At 39.8% G+C, this 19,769-nt stretch overlaps 1 protein-coding gene across 6 annotated transcripts in view; it reads left to right on the forward strand.

Moving 5' to 3' along the window:
• Window positions 1-19,769, forward strand: part of SLC4A4 (solute carrier family 4 member 4) — a 346,035-nt gene that overhangs the window by 50,284 nt on the left and 275,982 nt on the right. For all 6 annotated transcript variants that reach the window (XM_078068751.1, XM_078068750.1, XM_078068748.1 and 3 more), the window contains one exon: window positions 15,810-15,989. In XM_078068751.1, the coding sequence (XP_077924877.1) occupies window positions 15,810-15,989 (180 nt within the window). The remainder of the gene's footprint in view (window positions 1-15,809; window positions 15,990-19,769) is intronic.

Consider the following 19,769-nt stretch of genomic DNA (forward strand, 5'->3'; position numbering starts at 1 on the left):
TAAAAAAGGCAACCAAGTGCCAATTTTAATCTTTAAAATAAAGAGAAGCTTTTATATCTGTTCTTTCATTGGTTATATTATATCAATGTATATGTATATGTGTATAGTTTTATAAAGTTAACATTTTAGTCACAGAGGGGTTACTGTGGATAAACTCATTTAAAAATTTCAAAGTTTCAGATACTCGTACTTGTTTCTATACCAGAAGACTCCAGCTCCAGACCAGACACTTCCACAGGATTGGTCTGTAGATGAGAAATTTGACATTATGAGAATGACCCAGGGCGCCTGGGTGGCTCAGTTGGTTAAGCAACTGCCTTCGGCTCAGGTCATGATCCTGGAGTCCCTGGATCGAGTCCCGCATCGGGCTCCCTGCTCGGCAGGGAGCCTGCTTCTCCCTCTGACCCTTCCCCTCTCATGTGCTCTCTCTCTCTCTCTCATTCTCTCTGTCTCAAATAAATAAATAAAATCTTTAAAAAAAAAAAAAAAAAAAAAGAATGACCCAGAAATGCTGGCCATGAGGTGTTACACAAAATTTTCATTTCAAACGCACTTGGGGGAAATTGCCAAATTTTATTGGGTGAACCAAGGTTGAGATCGGAAGAAAGAGTCTCATGTAGCTTTTTCCAAACAGGAAATCCTATGGATGTTTTATCCTTAAAAAAGCTAGCCAAGATTTTGGATCTGTATGATATAAACAGATTACTTAATATTCTCATATTTCGCAATAGGGGAAAAGAGCAAACTCCACCTTATCCTTTGAGATAAGGCCTTGGCTCTGCAGAGCTAGGTAACTTCCCAGCAAGCCTTGGCAACTCTGACTTTGTGAGGAGGGGCCTTTTCTGAACATTAGTCTAACCAGCAACTCAGGAAGCATAAAATACAGCAAGACAATATTGGCTGAATGAAACGTATCTCCGTTTCTGAAGTGTGATCAGTGCTCTCAAAGCTATTATGATAGATTGTGGTAGTTTTCCTCTTCCATTGAAAACTGAGTCCAGAAGGAAGTGTGCTCCCATCTGTCCAAATGGAAGAATAATTTTACAAATTCCCATGTCTACTGATGGACTTTAAGAGTGAGAATTGTTAAAAATCCGTGGAATTTATGGGAGGATTATTTTTAGGGAAATAAAAGTAAAAAAGTAGAGCAGGGTCTGGAACAGAGTAGATGTTTACTAAATATTTGTTAAAAGGAAGAATGGAATACACAAATATATAACATAAACTAAGTAAAGTATATGCAGAATTACCTTATATAATCCTCTAAAGTCTTTGTTTAAAGTTTTAGTCAGAAATTTGGTTCCCGTAGTACTCTTCATCACATGAGACAACATAGCCTGTAAAAATCCTGTCCTTGCTGTTACTGCTATTTGATTTTGCAGTGATCATTGACATATTTATGTTGTTTATATATATATCTATATTGATAAATAAAAGAGCCCCCTAAAACATGTCTGCGTTATTCTCTTTCCTTCTCCTCTCTTGAAGACAGAGACTAAACTAATGGTGACGTTTGTCTTTTTGGAGGTCAGGATCTCAGCATTTTACAGACATGAAATCATAATGACTTAACCCTATTTTTCACTAGAGGATATCATGATGACGTATTTATGTGTATTGGAGGAGGTAGTATTCTAAAGAAAAAGTGGGGCCGGTGCACATTTGTTAATAATTACGATGGTAAAAAGCGTAATTGCCAAGAAGGAGTGAATGAAAACCTATCAGATGGGAAGGGAGGGGTCAAGTTGGAGCTGAGGCTATTCTGAGCGCTGGCTATAAGTGTCCGGTTGCATTTTGCTGACCTCTTCTCTGCTGTTCGCTTGGATGGCTCAGAAACTGTGTGTACAGAGGAAACACTCAGGCAAATATTGCTGAAGGAAAAACCTTCTTGAAAGAAACCCGTACCCACCCATTGGCGAGCTTTAAAGAAATGTGGTGAGGTGTGTAAGGGTTGATATTTGAACAGCAACGTGGGTTTCCCAGAGCAGGTTGTGCCCATACAGATATTTCTCAGCCCTGCTGCTTTCTCATCATGGCCTCAGCTGAAAGCCCACCAGAGTCCCTCAGGCAGGCAACACTTAGCTCAGACGCTATTTGACACCGGCTGCGTCAGTGAAGTTAAATATTTGCATATAGATTTCTTTAATTTCAAGGGACTCTGATGGTATTTCCATGGGTTTTGAAACTGGAATCAGCCATTCCTTCCCAGAGTTTTCCAGCTGTAGAGAATTCGCCAAGTAGTACAGTATGGGCTAAAGCCCTCTTGAAGACACTTTCTGTCCTAGATGTCTACATTCTTTTTCCACAGTAAACCATAAGAAATTGAACTTGGTAGTTGGGTTGTGTTTTGGAAGGATCCAGAAATTCTGAAATAATATACTTGCAGCAATTTTGTCTGTAGGTCGAGTTTCTTTTTAGAAGCTTTTTATCTGGTCATATTTTTGAAACATATTGTTTGATCCTTATTTTGGGGACATATTGTTTGATATATATTTTTTTATTATCTCATTTTTAAAGTTAAAACAGTTGTTAAAGTTGTTAAGGCTGAGTGGCTAAGCATCAGTTTGGGAATATAAGTTTTAAAACTTTTGTCTCATCGATTGTGGAATCATTGCATAAGTGAAGGGAGCAAATTGCAGTTTGGATTTTGGGTTTCTTGCTCTGGAAAATGGAACTAATAGAACGTGCCATTTCCCATAGAACTGTTTTTGATCATTACTGGTAACGATGTTGCTGCTGTACCTGGCATTGGGAATAGGGGTGCTTTACACTGCACCACTTCCTATACTTTTTCTTTCTGGTTGATACAATTTCGCCAATAATTTTCAAGGATTATCATTCCAAAAATTCTAACTGGCCTAAATGTTTTTTATTTGCTTAGTTCATTTTACCAACATCTATCCTTTGCCTTCCTAACCACACTTACCTTTTGCTTCTTGTATTGGAGAAGGCAAGCAGAATGGTCAAGTGAAGTTTCCCAAGGCCTGCTGTCTATTTCTCTTTGGACTCGTTATGGTTCCCTTTACGCTCTGGGTGTGAGATCTGATTTTCATGGTTAGACTACTCTGATACATATTGCCCCTAATTTGTAAAATTGTCTTCTTTTCCAGGAAGAGGCATATTAACTCTAATTGTATACAGGTTATAATATGAGCATGTGCCCATTGGCTAATGAAGCCTATAAAATTGCTTCTTCTGGAAAACAGATTTAAGTGCATGGTATTTTCCACCAATGAAGAGGATTCAGGGGTCATGATCGATCTATCTATCTATCTCGTGTATATAAACTATTTTCTATGAGATGTATATATTCCTCCTCCCCACCCAGCCTGAACTAGAATAATTCTCTTCTTTATTGGTTATTATATAATTTAGGTGCCAATTAAATGAGATTATGCAATAGTATAGAAATAAACCTGAGCTAAATATTTCGCCATTTCTGTCATCACAAGATTCAGAATCATTGGGGGAATTGAGAATTGGGTCTGATGAGAGAGTAAAACTAGGATAACGCTGACTAAAGCTCAGTTGAGGTGCTCTTGTTGCTGTGTGAGCTTCCTCGTGGGATTTTATTTTATTTTTTTTACATCTTATTTTACTTTCTTGGCTGATAGCATTTAGGGGGCTGAGGTGAGAACCTGCCATGACAGGAGCTTCCAGGAGGTTCCAAGCACTGTGCCCCTGAGGCTGCTGATTGCCAGGTGGGATGAGGTGAAGGTAGGGAGGGTGGTGAGTGACATGCGTTGAATCAGCAGTATAGGTGCCTTAAATAACTCCCTTCTCTGAATAGCTGCAAAAGCTTTTAAATCTCGTTAATTTTTACCTTTCCAGGGAGTTAGAATTAGAAGGCAGTGCTGTATCCAGTGTGTTCACCTTTCTTTATTCTCCGCTGACTTTGAGAGGAGAATAGACCCTACTTAAGCCTCTTGAGACATTATTTTACTGACTCTTTTCATGGTGGAATTCTCAGTAACTTTTAGCAGGCCAAAGCTTCTGGAAAAAAAGTAGGTTTTGGATTTTAGTAATATTGGCCAACATATCAGCTTTAGAGGGCCAGAACTGCACATTTGTCGTTTAGTTAAATCACCACCCCACCTCCAGCTGATTATTCAGTTTTCAACAACTAATTCTATCCCTACTGAAGAAATAGAGAAAATGTCTTGGATGTAGAATGAAAGCTTATAATTGAAGCCGATGGATACATGTACTTGGCAAATTAGATCAGTATCTGATTGTTCAGGTACTTTTATTCAGTCTGTGCTGTGGGTTAGAGAGCATAGCAGAGAACCAGGAGTCTTAGAACCTATTTCTATTTCTGGCTCTGCCCTGCCTTTGTGGGTGACATGAGGCCACTCATGCTTATGTGGTTACATTTCCTTTATGCAAAGTGCAGTTAGTAATCTATCTTATCTAGCTACCAGAGATGCTCTGAGGATTCTTGGGTGATACCTGAAAAATACTTTGATATTGGCATTAAGCCGTTGACAAATTACTTAATTTCTCAATATCACTTTGTTCTACAAAGAAATAGCATTTGTGCCTCCCTGTCTCCTAGTTTTGCTAGGAGTGTAAGTAAACTAATTTGAAATCCCCAGGATGAACCCTATAAATTTAAGGTACCATCTCCCTTGGACATGTTCCCTGCCTTTAATTTATTACCAGGGGATGCCACTCTCTTGCAGTGGTTGCTGTGATTGCAGGATGCTAATACTGATACCTGGTAATCAACAAATTAGTTGATTAGTATCTCTGTTAACTCTTCTTACTAACTAACTGACGCATGGTGCTTTTTTTTTGCTTTAAGCTTCTCAAAATGTTAAGAACAGTTGCAGATATGAACTCTAATATGTTGCTTTTCCAGGCCCTCATGTATCCTTGAACATGATAACATATTCTAATTAAGGCCACAATTAATGTTCAGTAAATAAGCCAGTCATTATCTAAGGACAAGGTTGGTTGATACGATAATTTAGAGAGTGTATCATGTACGTGGGTGAGTGTATGTGGGAAACAGAGGTATATATTTCCCATAGAGTGACATTAAGTTGAACCCTAAAGGATGAAAGGATAATGAGCGCATCACGGGCAGGCATGTGTGAAGACCCAAAGTATTTGAGAAGTGGAAATGAGAATGTTATGGCTGGACCATGTGAACAAGGCGGAAGGGGCCTGGGGTAGATAGGGCCCAGTTAATTCGTGGCCTTTTATGCTATGCTAAAGATTTAGGATTGTATTGAGTGTGCACTGGGGAGCCATTGCAGAAGGGTTTTAAGCAGGAAAGTGACCAGACAAAATTTGCATGTTATTTATTTTATTTTTTTATTTTTTAAAGATTTTATTTATTTATTTGACAGAGACACAGCGAGAGAGGGAACACAAGCAGGGGGAGCGGGAGAGGGAGAAGCAGGCTTCCCGCTGAGCGGGGAGCCCGATGCGGGGCTCGATCCCAGGACCCTGGGATCATGCCCTGAGCCGAAGGCAGACATTTAACTGACAGAGCCACCCAGGCGCCCCAAAATTTGCATTTTAAAGAAGATCCCTTTGGCTGATACATGGAGAAAGCATTTCAGGAGGACAAAGATAAAAGTGGGGAGACTGTTGCTAGGATTCGACTGAGAGACGATTTTGGGTTAGACTAGGGACAAAAGAGGTGGAGACAAATGGATTGAATTGCCAGAAACTGCTGATGGATAGAAGGAGGCATGGAAGTGATTGCTTCCGGGTTTCTGCTATGGGCAATTTAGGAAATTCCTGTGCCATTTTGTGGAGGCTTGAGGTCTGTACCCTCTGGAGCCAGAAGGGACCTTGGAAAGAGAGATGAATGAGAACTGGAAGAAGCACCTGGAAGAACAGAAAGTGGGAAGAACTAAGAGGAGGAGAATGAAAGGTGTTGGCAGAGCTTATGAAAAGGCCAGAGGAAGAAGAAAACAGCCTGGCTGGCCTCACCTATTCATAAGCTCTTCATTTTTGGGATGAGCACTGCCCTGAGAAAGTCTGGGTCCTTGTCCTTGTTATTCTAGTTCCTGTCAGTGTCGCCACAAGCAAATCACTTTAACCTCTCCAGGCTCCTCCGTTCGTCTGTAAGGGGAGAACGTTGAGCTGTATTTTCTCTAAGATCCTTTTTAGCTCTAAAAATTCTATAACCATTCTAAATATCTTAATTGGTTAAGTGTAATGGAGCACATAGAGGGAAAGACTAAAAGTTTGTTTACTGTTTCTCCAAGTGATCAGTGGTGATTAGTGGAGGACAGATGTCGTAGCCAGAACATCTTCATATTTGGGGCAGTTTATGGAACTAAGGGTTGATTGTGGATTTGAACTTGTCATTCTAGGGGTGCCTGGGTGATGCAGCCATTTGGGCGTCCGACTCTTGGTTTGGGCTCAGGTCATGATGTCAGGGTCATGAGATCAAGGCCCCCCCCCCCCCCCCCGGCCCCCCAGTCGGGCTCTGCACTCAGCAGGGAGTCTGCTAGAGATGCTTTCCCTCTGCCCTTCCCCCAACATGTGCTCGCGTGCGCTCTTTCTCTCCCTCAAATAAATAAATAAATCTTTAAACTTGTCATTCTATGATTGTAAGAGAGAAACATTTTCAGAGAATTCCTGAGGCCTTTTTTCCTTCTAGGTCATTACTAACTTGAAAGGACTAATCTTTTTTTTTTTTTTTTTTGCCGTGTTTTGCATTTTGCTGTGTTTTGCAGACAGTGAAAGATGGGCGGGATGGTGGTGGTGGGCTGGCACCATGGTAGTGGGAAAGTGGTAAAGGAAACCTTACATATCCAGGAGCACCAAGAATCCCTGTCTTTACATTATTAACTGGCTATTTGGCTTCGGTTGACTCGCTGGTAAATGAAGAGGTTGAACCATGTAATGTTGAAGGTCATTTCAGCTCTGAAAGTATGACTATGTGCTGCTGTGTCAGTGAATGTTGTCCTCTTTTCTGGGCATGTGGAAAACCATAGCCATGGAGATTCTGGGGTTGGAGTTATTTAGGCTAATGCAAGTCTCTCAGAGCACTTTCCCTAGTTCTTGGTCATTGTTTTAGTCCTGTGGCATTATCCATATGTCATTTACCCATGTGTAGGTATGTGAGAGCAAGGAATTATCTGAACGAATATTAAATATTTGATACCTGATTAGCCGTGAGTGTATTAACTATATGGTGGATTATCTGTCTATAGCAACTAAAGACTGTTCTTCCTATTGTCCAGCCAGGGCGTAGGCCAGTGCTAAAAGGGAAGCCATAATAGTTGGAGAGGGACAATGTGGGTAGGATGAGAGTGTGAATGTGTGCATTTATGTGTCTCTCTCAGCTGCCTCTCTGGCTGCAATCGCAAATCCAGTTATCAGTGACCATTGGATTAGCCATTGTTTTCTCTTTTCCAAACCTGCTTCCCATTCAGTTGTGCAAATGGTGATCACAAGAGAAATAATTGAAACTGTCAGTTCTCAGTGTTTGGATCACAGGTGGATTTTGTTTGACAGCATGTGTAGTGCACATTAAAATTCATCAGGTCTTTTTTGGGTTCTGGGGTGTCAGGATGAGTGGGGGGGTCATCTCTTCCTGTTGGGTGGTTCTTCCTCACTCTTAGCACTGCCCTGCCTGGCGCTGGCCTTCCCAGGTCCTTTGCTTGCAATCTACTTTGCTCAGTTAAGTCAAAGGACAAGAGCTCCTGGGGGTTGGCACTTACTGCGTGAAGGCTCTGGGTGAAACTCTACCCAGAGCAGGGTGGAGATTGCCAGGCATGTGTTTCTGGGCAGGGTGAGGGAAGATTGAGGTTATGGAAGGTGTTGCCTCTGTTGAACGTTTAAACCCTGTGTAATGACTAAAGCAGCCCACTGAGGGGCAAGTTAGACTTGGTCTAAAGTTGGTTCTTCTGTCCTCACGAGTGCCTTTGCTAGAGAGTGGAAGGGGTTCACAAGTTGTTATCCGGGCTCGAGGGTGGTGGGAATAAGGAGCAATCGTGCTCTGTATTTTCCCCCTGGAAAGGGAAGGGAGAAGGAGGATCAACACTTGTGTGGCACCTTTATGTACCATACATGGTGGGAGACGGTTTATTGACATGGCTTGATTTGGACTGTCCATAAATTTGATCTCTCTCTCTCTCTATGCATCTCCCTATGTATGGAGACTATGCAGATATCTCTCTATAACTGTATATACCTATATCTAGTAGATAGAAATATAGAGATATAGATATACATATAGATTATATTTTGTCTACAGATGAATAGAAAAGAGATTTTGCTAGAGCAAAGTTAAAATTACTTTGGAGAGTCAACTTTTTAGAGATTGTGAAGCACTTCAGGAACTGCACTTTATGAAAAATAAGATGACTTTTAGTCCTGTTCATTCATTAAGGTAGGTTTTAGTACTACCTTTAAATGGTTGTTTTAGCCTAGATGTTTTCAAATAATTGATGACCACTGAACATACAAAGTTATATTTCTTTACAAATATTCACTAATTCAAACTTTTTATCGTGCTGGTCAGTTTTTTGCCTCTTATTAGCTATCAGTAATGGTAACTATAATGGAATCTTAACTTCAGTGTGTGGCCTTCGAGTCCTCCTCTGTACCTAAAGACTATAATTAGAACTTTGCTAGAAATGAGTACTTAAAAGACAGGGGGGCAAGTTTACTGAGCTAAAGGACAGGAGGCTAGCTGAATAACCATAAGCTTGACTCCCTTTCAAGACGTTTTTCCTGTAGCTGTTTGTTTCTGCCTAGAGATTGTTACCATTATCATCATCATCAAATATTAAATATTAAAAGCACTGTACTTAGTAAACAACAGATAACAAACTGAGATTTCTTATCAGTCTTGCTTGGGGAACCTCAGGTTGCCTTAAGGATTTCTTTGAGGCTTTCAGTGGACAAAATTCCCATGCAGTTCAGTGGGAAGAAAAGTATTTTCCTGTTTTTCATCACTTGGACTGTTTATTTGCTTGCATGCCTAATCTTAAGCGTAATTGGTAGCATTAATATTAAAAGAGATTACTCATCAACATTCAAAATTATTTATAAATAAATTACATAAGTAATATATAACTTTCTATTAATAAGCATATGCATTATTTTCTTTTTTTTCTATGTGAAAAGTGACCCCTATCCAAAATACAAAAAGAGAAATCAGGCCTTGCTTGTGTAGTGGTATATGTTTGAAATGCGGGCCCTCCTGCAAACATTTCTTCAAGGTCTGACTTTCTCCCTGTTAACTGCAAAATTATACCATGCCCTTTGGAGGGGGTTTTCTTTTCATGAGCTGATATTTATGCCCCAGTAAATTACAGCAGTGTTACTTGGATTATATTTTATTAGAGCTGCTTATGGACACTCTTAGGTGTTGGTGAATAATAAACTAACAAATTATTTGTATTTCATTTATTAAAGTATTTCAGATTATATGTACTGATCTATTTCTTCTTTTTTTAAAGAACGTGTAACAACTTTATTCTTCCAAGATTTTATTTAAATTCAAGTTAGTTAACATACAGTGTAGTATTGGTTTTAGGAGTAGAATTTAACGATTCATCACTTACATATAACACCCAGTGCTCATCCTGACAAGTGCCTTCCTTAATGCCCAACATTTATTTAGCCCATCCCATGCCCGCCTACCTCCCCTCCAGCAAAGTGTCAAACCCATAGCCTCTGTGGCATCTGGACTTGATACTATGAGTCTGTTTAAGGTTCTTGTTTTTGTACTTCTAAAAAATCTTTGACATTTGTTTTGGTTTAAGAAGTAAAGTCTGTAGCGTCTTTTTATAATCTGTCACTCATCTAGCTGCTCTGCCTCCTCTTCTCCATTTTTTCATAATTAAAATAGAAATAATAAATACCTCTTAATTTTGCTTCCCTCCCTTACATCCCTCTTGGCAATAGATACAACATGTTTTAGGCATGTTGGCATAAAATCAGCTTACTTTAGCTAAGTCAGGGAAGGCAATATTTGACTTATATTTTGGGAATATTGCTGATTAGTTCTAGAAGGGTTATATAAAGTGTCAAGCATTGTGGAATCTTTGAACTGGAAAAATACAGAAATTCAGGTGATTATAGGAGGAGAAACCATGTGGATAAAAATCAAATTTGGAACATCCCTCAGTGTTTATTTATTTATTTATTTTTAAAGATTTTATTTATTTATTTGAGAGAGAGAATGAGATAGAGAGAGCATGAGAGGGGAGATGGTCAGAGGGAGAAGCAGATTCCCTGCTGAGCAGGGAGCCCGATGCGGGACTTGATCCCGGGACTCCAGGATCATGTCCTGAGCCGAAGGCAGTCGCTTAACCAACTGAGCCACCCAGGCGCCCCATCCCTCAGTGTTTAATTAGAGATGTGTGTAAGAGGATGGGGATGGCAAAGATTTTACCTGTCCTCTGGTGATCCTTTAGATCGATCTAAATCTATAGGTCTAAATCTTTGCTTGGAAATCTCCCCTCCCCACAGCCACACTCAGCCATCCCCAACCTCTTCCCTCAGTACTGAAATTTCAGCTTTTTAAAAATATTTATATACTGCCTTATTCCAAAAATGGCTTAGTGTGAAGGGAAAATAATAGTTGAAAAGCTGAAGAGTGAGGTTAGTGTATAAATGCATGTCACAAAACTCTGCCTACCCGCTGCTGGTTGGCCTGAGATTTGTCTCTTTATTTCTAGCAGCCAACACAAAGAAGGAAGTATAATCAGTTATAAGACTGAGAGTATCAATACCGTATACTGTACAGTATAAGTAACCACCCCCCAAACACACACACAAGAAAAAGCCGAACTAACAAACCACCGCTAAAGCAGGGATGAAGCCCTCACTGTTCTTGATACCGACACCTGAGACCTGTTTCTCCTCTGGGATTTAATGAGTTCGCTGGTGGTGGTATCCGTGAGTTCCCTGAACCTTGGTTTCTTTGCCTGTACAATTAGGATAATAGTATCTAATTTGTACAGTAGTGATGATGGCATGAGGTAATAGATATAAGAGACCTAGCCAGAACCTGGCACATTTGTAAGTATCCAACAAATTGTTGCTATCATCTGTGTGTACAGTAAGCACAGTAATATGTTTCCTAAAGGAGCTAATAGATCGATCTTGCATATAGAGGCATATGGTGTTTAACTACCCAGTCCTTTATAGAATTTTGAGTTTGGCTGGTGTAAAACCCTCTTTTGGTTTGATGGGTTTAATTCTACAAAATTCTAAATCATCCTTGGTGGTGTCTGTGAAAGCCTCTTTAACTCGAATGAATACAGAGATACTAAGTGTAAGAGTTCTCTGTTGGTCTGAAAATATGATCACAACTATCAATGACATGAATTTAGAAATATCTCAGGAATTGGAAGAATTGGACATGATAGCATCGCAGTACTTCTGCTTTCAGCTGAGGTGGAGCAGGTGAGGATGGGAAGATGTAAGCATCACCTAGTGATAATTTCTGACATTCAGAGATAACTAGGAAAGCCATGTTTTCTTCCCAGTAGTACTGGCTGTGGGATGGAATATGAGAAATTCCCAGGACATTTAGAGTTTGTTGGGAACTTACCCCATCTGTCAGAGAAAGGCATGCAGGGTATTTATTTGAGCACATGATACTGAGGCCACTGCCAAATCAAGGACTGAATGCCCTTTGACTCACACCTAAATGAACACCGTCAAATGTAGATTCCAGTAGTTTTACTTTATACAAATTTTAGTAGCAAAAATGCAAGCTTTATTTTAATAATATTTAATGCAATCACCTTAAATTTTTTTCTGCTTGAGTGTAGTTGAAACAATCACCAGAATTTTCTTATGAATTATAGCTATTTAAGAAAAATTATTGCTTCTCCTTAGGAAGTTTTTGGTGAAATTTTGGAAGCAGTTTTTGGTGACATTTCTAGCAGAGAGGTTTTATTTGATCATATATATATAAATATTATATATATATATATATCTCATATATATATTTTTTTAGTCTAAAATTCTTTTACAAGTTAAGCGGGTAACTGTCCCTGATTCTTTTAGCATCTACGGTTTTGTAGACTCTTGCTGGATTGGAAAACTTGTCTGTCAAGTTTCTCATTTTTTATTTTATATGTAAAATAATACTACACCCTCAACCTTTATAGATTACCTAAGTGCTTGCTGTCATTTTTATGAGTTGCAATTTTAAAAATAGCCATCAATCTTCATGACATATCTCTGAGACAGGTTAAGATATTTTATTGAAAATAAATACTGCAATCCACCTAGGAGAGTCTTATCAACAATAGTATATTTTCATCAGTAATTCTGCTTCCTGAAGACAGGTATTCTGTGGGAGCAGCAAGAAAGAATCTTCCATTTGAGCTCATTTTACTTTTGGTATTTTTGTTACTTGGCATGTACAGCTTATGAAATATTTGGTCATCACCTTGAGAAAGCATGCCTTCCCCTCACTCTCCAGAGTGAGGGGGTCTTGCTCTCCTCCCGTGGGCGAAGAAGCTGAAGTGGACAGTGACCGAGAGGTAATTGATGCAACACAAGCACTGTCCCTGAGTTCCTAAAGGTTTATTTAACCGCAGGACCATGCTCTTTCTCTTCTCCCTGAACCCAAGACAGAAAAGGAAAATTTAGTTACTGGAAATGTGTGAGAAGAAAAGGAGGATGCTTTTGAGTTTTGCCCAGTGTCATGATTTCCTTTGGCAGCTCTTGGAAAGCAGTATCTTCTTTACTCGGGGAATATTCTATTCTACTGTGCTGTAAGGATACCCACAAAAAAGGTCACAGCTATGTGGGTACCAGAGAATTGTAGCTTACCAGAGGCCATCACTGAGAGTATTAGGAGTGGTTGTATGGGATGGGGGTGGGGGCAGAAGGTACACTGCTGCCCATGTGCAGGAGGGATCTTCCTGGATTGGTGGAAAAATTCTAAAGTTGATTAGGGTGATGGTTGCAGAACTCTGTAAATATACTAAAAATCTTTGAATTGTACCCTTAAAATGAGTGAATTTTATGCATGTAAATTATACTTCAATAAAGCTGATAAAAAGAAGTCTGAAATTTGGGGTGTCTTGCAAGGAACCGCAGTTCTGCTTAGTATCTGGGCTCCAGAGAGCATCATCATATCTGAAAGCTTCCCCATCTGTGTGAAAGTGTGTGAAAGTCTGTGAAGGGTGTGTGCTGGGGGGAGCACCTGAGACAGGAGCTAGAGGAAATGGGGGTAAGCTGAATTTTCTTCATAAAGTGGTGGGGGAGTGGGTGGGGACTTGTGGGAAAGCATGTGATCATGGTGTGAATAAAACGGCACCATTTTTGTGGTGGTGTAACTCCAGTTAGGTCCCAGAAGGTCAGGTATGTTCCTCTCCGTGGGCTTTGAAAGCTCACTCTCTGAATCACTCTCTTTGGTTAGGTTGACAGCAACAACAGTTTATAGTCAGAAATCTTACCTTAAAATCCTATAGCCCATATGAACTATCTTTTGAGTGACTTATGAAAGACACTGTGGGTAAATACACTAAAAAAATCTTTGTGTAATATCAGTATGACTAATGTAGCTTCACTGACTTTTTTTTTTTTTTGCTTAGTTGCCATTATTTAATAAGATGTAGAAAATATTTAATGTGACAGGTTTTAAAATTTTCTAACTTCTTAATTCTTTTCATGATGTTTTCCTGATTCCTGAATGAAAGAAACCAAGCTCAGTGTTTGATTTACTCTAGAAATTGGTTGGCTTTGCTTACATATATTGTGTGACTCGAGATAAAGCTGCAGGACTCCCTCAGTAACTGGAGTACAGGAAACAATTGACACTGTTTCTTAATTCACATTGTTTCTGAGACATTTCCTACTTCCTAGGAGAATATAGCTTTCCCATGAGAACAGTTTGCTCGCAAATGGTTAGACACGATAAATTTCTCATTGGCACTCATTCTGTGAGGAGAATTTCACTGTGCTTTGTAATAGTTGAGTTGGTGTGTGTGTGTCTGTGTGTGTTGGGGGGAGTTTCATACTTTATATAGATGCCTCCAACTTCATTCCAAATACCAGATTTTTTTTTTTTTGGAATGCTAACCCATTCACTTAGGGATCTGCCTTCCTTAGTTGGAAGCTCTCTCCTAAAGGAGCATATAATTGTTTTAATCCTTCCAATTTAAGGGAACACCCCTGTGAATGAGAGTGTTTTTAGATATGCCTGATGAGTTACTGTGGAAAGTAACTCACAGCAGTTTATATTAGACATACTGCATGTATATGTATTGCATGTTAGGTGTGTGATATTATCTGTGGCATTGTAAAGTGGTCATCAAGGACTAATTCTAGAATAGGATAGGAAGTGGGAAAGATGAGATAATCTCATCTAATTTGCAGTTCAAAAAAAAAAAAGTTTTCACATTACTTCCGAGACGGTGGTTCCCACATTCTTTTTTTTTCCCCAAATAATTAATTTTTTATTTGAATATAATTGACACACAGTATTACATTAGTTTCAGGTGTACAACACAGTGATTCAGCATCTCTGTCCAATATGTGTGTTTACCACAAGTATAGCTGCCATCTGTCACCAAACCACACTATTATAATGTCTGACTGTATTCCCTATGTTATGCCTTTTATTCTCATGATTTATGTTTTTTTTTACCTTTTTAAAAAAATTTAAATTCAATTAATTAACATATAACATTATTTGTTTCAAGGGTACAGGTCTGTGACTCATCAATCTTATATAATACCATCAATGCTCATTACAACACATACCCTCCCCGGTGTCCATCACCCAGCCACCCCATCCTCCACCCTCCTCCCCTCCAGCAACCCTCAGTTTGTTTCCTATGATTAAGAGTCTCCTATAGTTTCAGAAGTTATGCTGTATATAAAGTGAAAGTAAAAGTTTCCCAATTAAAAAAAAAATGTGGAACTTTGAGTTCCTTTCTTTTTTTTTCCTGTCTTATCAGATTTTGTAAAAATAATATCACTTGTCAGTTTTGCAGCTTCTTCCATCTAGAGAACTAAAAGCATTTCACAATCTTTTTTCCTCATGCCCTTCTCTTCAAGGCAATTTTTGCTGGGCTGCGTTTATTTTTATCATTGCAACAACCAGTTTTTAGAAACTTTTGGAAACGAAAAAAGAAAAATGAGAATGGCACTGTAACTGACATTCATTTTAGCTGTTTCCTAGTGTGAACATTTGAGTATTTCTAAAATCTTCTCTCCAAGTATGTCTTATTTTTTCTCAATTTGTCCCAGTTCTAAGTCTCTATTCTGCTGATTTGGTAAAAAAAAAAAAAAAAAAAAAAAAAAAAAAGTTTTAATGCAAAAGCTTATCCCCAGCAGAATGACTTCTTGAACTTTGAGTTAGATCTTTATTTTTTGCTGCTCCCAGACCTCCTTTTTCAGCACCCTGTTCAGTTCAGTCACAGACTCGGGAAGGTTAGAACTGGAAAGGTCTCCAGGGATCACCCAATGTAAGCCTCTTGTTATACAAATGACGAGATTGAGGCCCAGAATGGTTAAGGGACCTGCTCAAGGTCAAATAGCTAATTGATGATGGAGGTAGGGCCAGAATCAAGGATTCCTGATTTCTGGCTTGGTATTTTTTGGTTTCCCTAAACTTTTAAAAGGAGTCTATCTGAATAGAACTGGAGTACAACCTCGCAGGATCCTAGCACCAGCCAACAGATTGAATTATACTCTAGCGAACTGAAGATTGGGAAGATATTTTATTTTTCCAGTTTATTTGTCAAATACAAAATGGTAGTGAATCCATAGACATTTTCTTCTGGCCTGAGGAGCTTGTGAAATTTATATGCAGCAGAGACTGTGCTTTGAAATGACTGATGATCTGTGTACCTTCTTAGGTCACCATACCATCTACATTGGGGTCCATGTGCCGAAGAGCTACAGGAGAAGGAGACGCCACAAGAGAAAGACAGGGCACAAAGAAAAGAAGGAGAAAGAAAGAATCTCTGAGAACTACTCTGATAAGTCAGATGTGGAAAATGCTGATGAATCTAGCAGCAGCATCCTGAAACCTCTCAGTGAGTACTCCCTGGGTGTTGCTGCTTTTCTCCGCCTCACTCCCACATCCTTGGGAAAGACACCTTTTAGGATCTTGTGACTAATGGGGAGGGGCACAATCATACTGGGATGGTCTCCTCTTAAAGGATAATGTCTGTGGGACTCCTTTCTTGTCCTAGCAGGTTGTTCTAGCAGGAGACCTGGTAAGATTCTGAAAAGATCTGACAAAGCTTAGGCACGCTTGTGTATTCTACGATTTGACTGGTGAAGTAGGGCAGAGTGTTATGCATGGTATTTAACTACAGTAATCAATAGTAATTGGAAGACTCAAAGAATTGCTTCGAAATAGGTTCTTTTAAGACAGTAGGTCAAGATGAGAACTATATATACGTATGACGTTGATAGGGTGATAGATGGCATTTAACCAGGTTTTAGACGAGGTTGATGATTTGAAAAGGAAGAGTGGAAAAGCATCCTGTGAGTCAGAGAAGAATGTAGAGTGATACAGTTCTTGAAATGTTGAACATATTAAATATCATACGTTGGATAGAAGTGTTATTGAGAACAGGGTAATGAGAGCTCAGGGAACAAACACCCAAGGATTCAGTTGATAGGGTGGACTGTGTATTTGGGTGTATGCATATGTTGCTTTTGCTTCTCTTGATGTGGAGAATATTTGGCTATCCGGGGAGCTTTGTGGCTGAAGTGAGAACGAATATGTGAAGAAGGGAGAAGCAAAAGAAACACATGCCAATTTTGGGAGATTCCCCAACAGGAGCTATATAGTGACGGCTTTTCATGTTGGCAGAGCTCTGTACATTCTTCATCTTTTCGCTCCAGTTGCAGAAATATGGAACCTGCGATAAAATGCACTATGGGGGGCACCGATAAAGATCCGGCTCAGTCACTGCAGGTGATGAGAGGCCGATTAGAATTAATGGCTCAGAAGTGTTGAAAAGTGAATTTAGAGTTAAATTAAAGAGGGTGTGAAGTGTAGTGATGTGAATCTGTGACTCTCGAATAGTCTCACCACTGAAACTGAGCAGGTGGCTTAGGAGCTAGGGAAGTACTATCCTCAGAGGAACAGTACAGATGGACCACCGGATTGGAGAGCAAAGGTTGGAGGAGAGCTTGGAGATAGACCACAAAATTAAAACTTAAAGATATTAGAATAAATGTAAGACAGGAAGGACCAAAGGGCAGGAGGAAAGAATTCTGTACTTTTCATTAGAATGTTGGGGAAAAGCCTTTCTGAAAGGAATCCTTCATATACTGACTAAAATAATGGGGTCTGTTTCAAGCAAAGTCCTTGAAATGCAGATAAAAAAGGTAACAGTTAATAGTCTGCAGGAAGAAAAGATTACACCCTTTTCCAAATAAATTACTACTGTTTATCTCTATTTGCTGTCTGTTTTGGCGAAGCCTGTGCCAGAACCAGAGGTCTCTCCCTGGGTGTGTGTGTGTGTGTGTGTGTGTGTGTGTGTATGTGTGTGTGTGTAGATCTCTCGCTCTCTCTCTCCCTCTGTCTCTGAGTCATCTCTCATTCTGCAGAGTATGAACAAGAGTGCATCGTTACTATAAATACTAAAAAGGTGAGAGATGCTCATCTAGATGAATGGGCCATGGGATTTTGAGATAATTATGTACCAGCTTTTTAGGAAGGGCAACAGAAACAATGCCGGTAACACTCAAGAGGTAAAAGGGAATGAACAGATCAGAAAGGTGCTGAGACTAAATGTGCACCAACCACGGGGGGCCTATTGCTTTCTGTGGCAGTTGGGGACCAGCTTGCATGCAGCATGTAAAATAAACAAGGCAGTCCATTCTTTTTACCCTCTGAGGTCTGTTCCCTGGGGAGTACTGTATTGTGTTGTATACTCAGTTTCTGAAGGGGTCATATGGAGAGACTGTTGTTAAGGACCCAATTCTTCAATGATCATAAGAAAATTATTTGTAAATGTGCATTTTATAGTTATTTTCTTGCTAGTCAATAAGTTATGCTTGTAATATGCCTCAACAGACTTGACTTGGGTTATCCGATTTTTTTTAAAGAGCATTGCTGATTTTATTATTTATTTATTTATTTATTTTTTAGAGAGAGAGAGAGAGCACGTGCAGGGGAGGGGCAAAGAGAGAGTGAGAGAGAGAATCTCAAGCAGGCTCCACACCCAGCATGGAGCCCAGTTCCCCCAGGCTGAATCTCACGACCCTGAGATCATGACCTGAACCAAAATTAAGAGTGGGATGCTTAACCAGCTGAGCCACTCAGGCGCCCCAGTGGGTCATCCAATTTGATATGAAGGTCCTCTTAGAAATTTATATTTTCTTTACTGCTTATCACGGAGACTGAATGGATCGGTCGCTGGTTTATCTGGAGCGCTTGTATGTGAAAGTCAGCCTTGTTGCACTCAGGTATAGAAAGGCATTTAACCCTAAGTTTTTGGGGAAGCTACAGGGCTCTGGCACCAACATGACAATAAAATTCTTATGGGAAAACTCACTGAAATATCTGCCTAGTAAACCATTATTGTCTCTCAAGAACAGCTACACAGAGCTTCTGTTATTCTTGGGTCCAGGTGTTTGAGTTCCTTATGCGCATACAGGCATACCATGTCCCATAGATCAGATTCCTGCATGAGCCTGACATTATATCAGGTGATGCTTGTAACTTCTGGAAAAACCCTGTATATAAATAGAGTAACTTGATGAGAGTCATCTCTGATTCTTTCCTTATTTCACCCTCATATACAATCCTTCAATGACTTTTATTGGTTCTACTTCTAAAATATGTCTGAATCTGTCTCCTCCTTTTCAGTTTTGCTGCCACATTCTGGTCCAGGGAATCTCTTGCTTAGACAGTTGCAACAAGCTCCACTCTTCAAGTCTTTTTCCACCCAGAGGCAACAGTGATCATCATAAAGTGTAAATTGAGTTATGCCCTTCTTCCGCTGAAAATTTCCTGTTGTCCCTAGAATAAAATCTTGATTGGGCATCATGGCCCACAGTGTTTCACCAGTTCTGCTATGTGTCATTCTCGTCTTGCTCACTTAACTTCAGCCACACTGATTTTTCAGTTCCTTGGTGCCCAAACCCTTTCTGCTTCAGGGCCTTTGCACATGTAGTCCTGTCTTCCTGGAATGGTCACCCCGTTCTTGTCCTGGTTAGCTTTTCTTTCCCTTTATGTTGTGGCTTTTTTTTTTTTTTTTTAAGATTTTATTTATTTATTTGTCAGAGGGGGAGAGAGAGAGTGAGCGAGTGAGCACAAACAGGGAGAGCGGCAGGCAGAAGGAGAAGCAGACTCCCCACTGAGCGAGGAGCCCAGTGAGGGACTGGATCCCAGGACCCTGGGATCATGACCTGAGCGGAAGGCAGACCCTTAACCGACTGAGCCACCCAGGTGTCCCATATTCTAGCTTTCATATGTTGTGGAGACAGGCCTTTTCCTATTACTCTAGCATAGGTTCTCCAGTGTCATTCTTTCTCAGCTCTTTCTTTCCTTCATACTATTTGCTTCAACTTGTGATTCTGTGAGCCTGCAGTTTTGTCTTATGCTGATGCTAGATTGTTAGCTCAGTGAGTGATAGGATCAGATTTGTCTTGTTCACTGTTATTTCTGGCACTTAGCACAGTGCCTGGCACATAGGATGTGCCTAATAAATGCTTATTGAAGAGTAATTGAGTGAATGGATTACTACAGAGGAAGACACAAATGTTGCTTTTATTGGTCTGAGTATTTCACATTAATTGATAAAGATCTAGCTGATTTTCTTGTTTTTAATCCTTGCACATCATCTCTATAT

Source organism: Halichoerus grypus, chromosome 3, assembly GCF_964656455.1.
Source record: "Halichoerus grypus chromosome 3, mHalGry1.hap1.1, whole genome shotgun sequence".
Lineage (NCBI taxonomy): Eukaryota > Metazoa > Chordata > Mammalia > Carnivora > Phocidae > Halichoerus > Halichoerus grypus.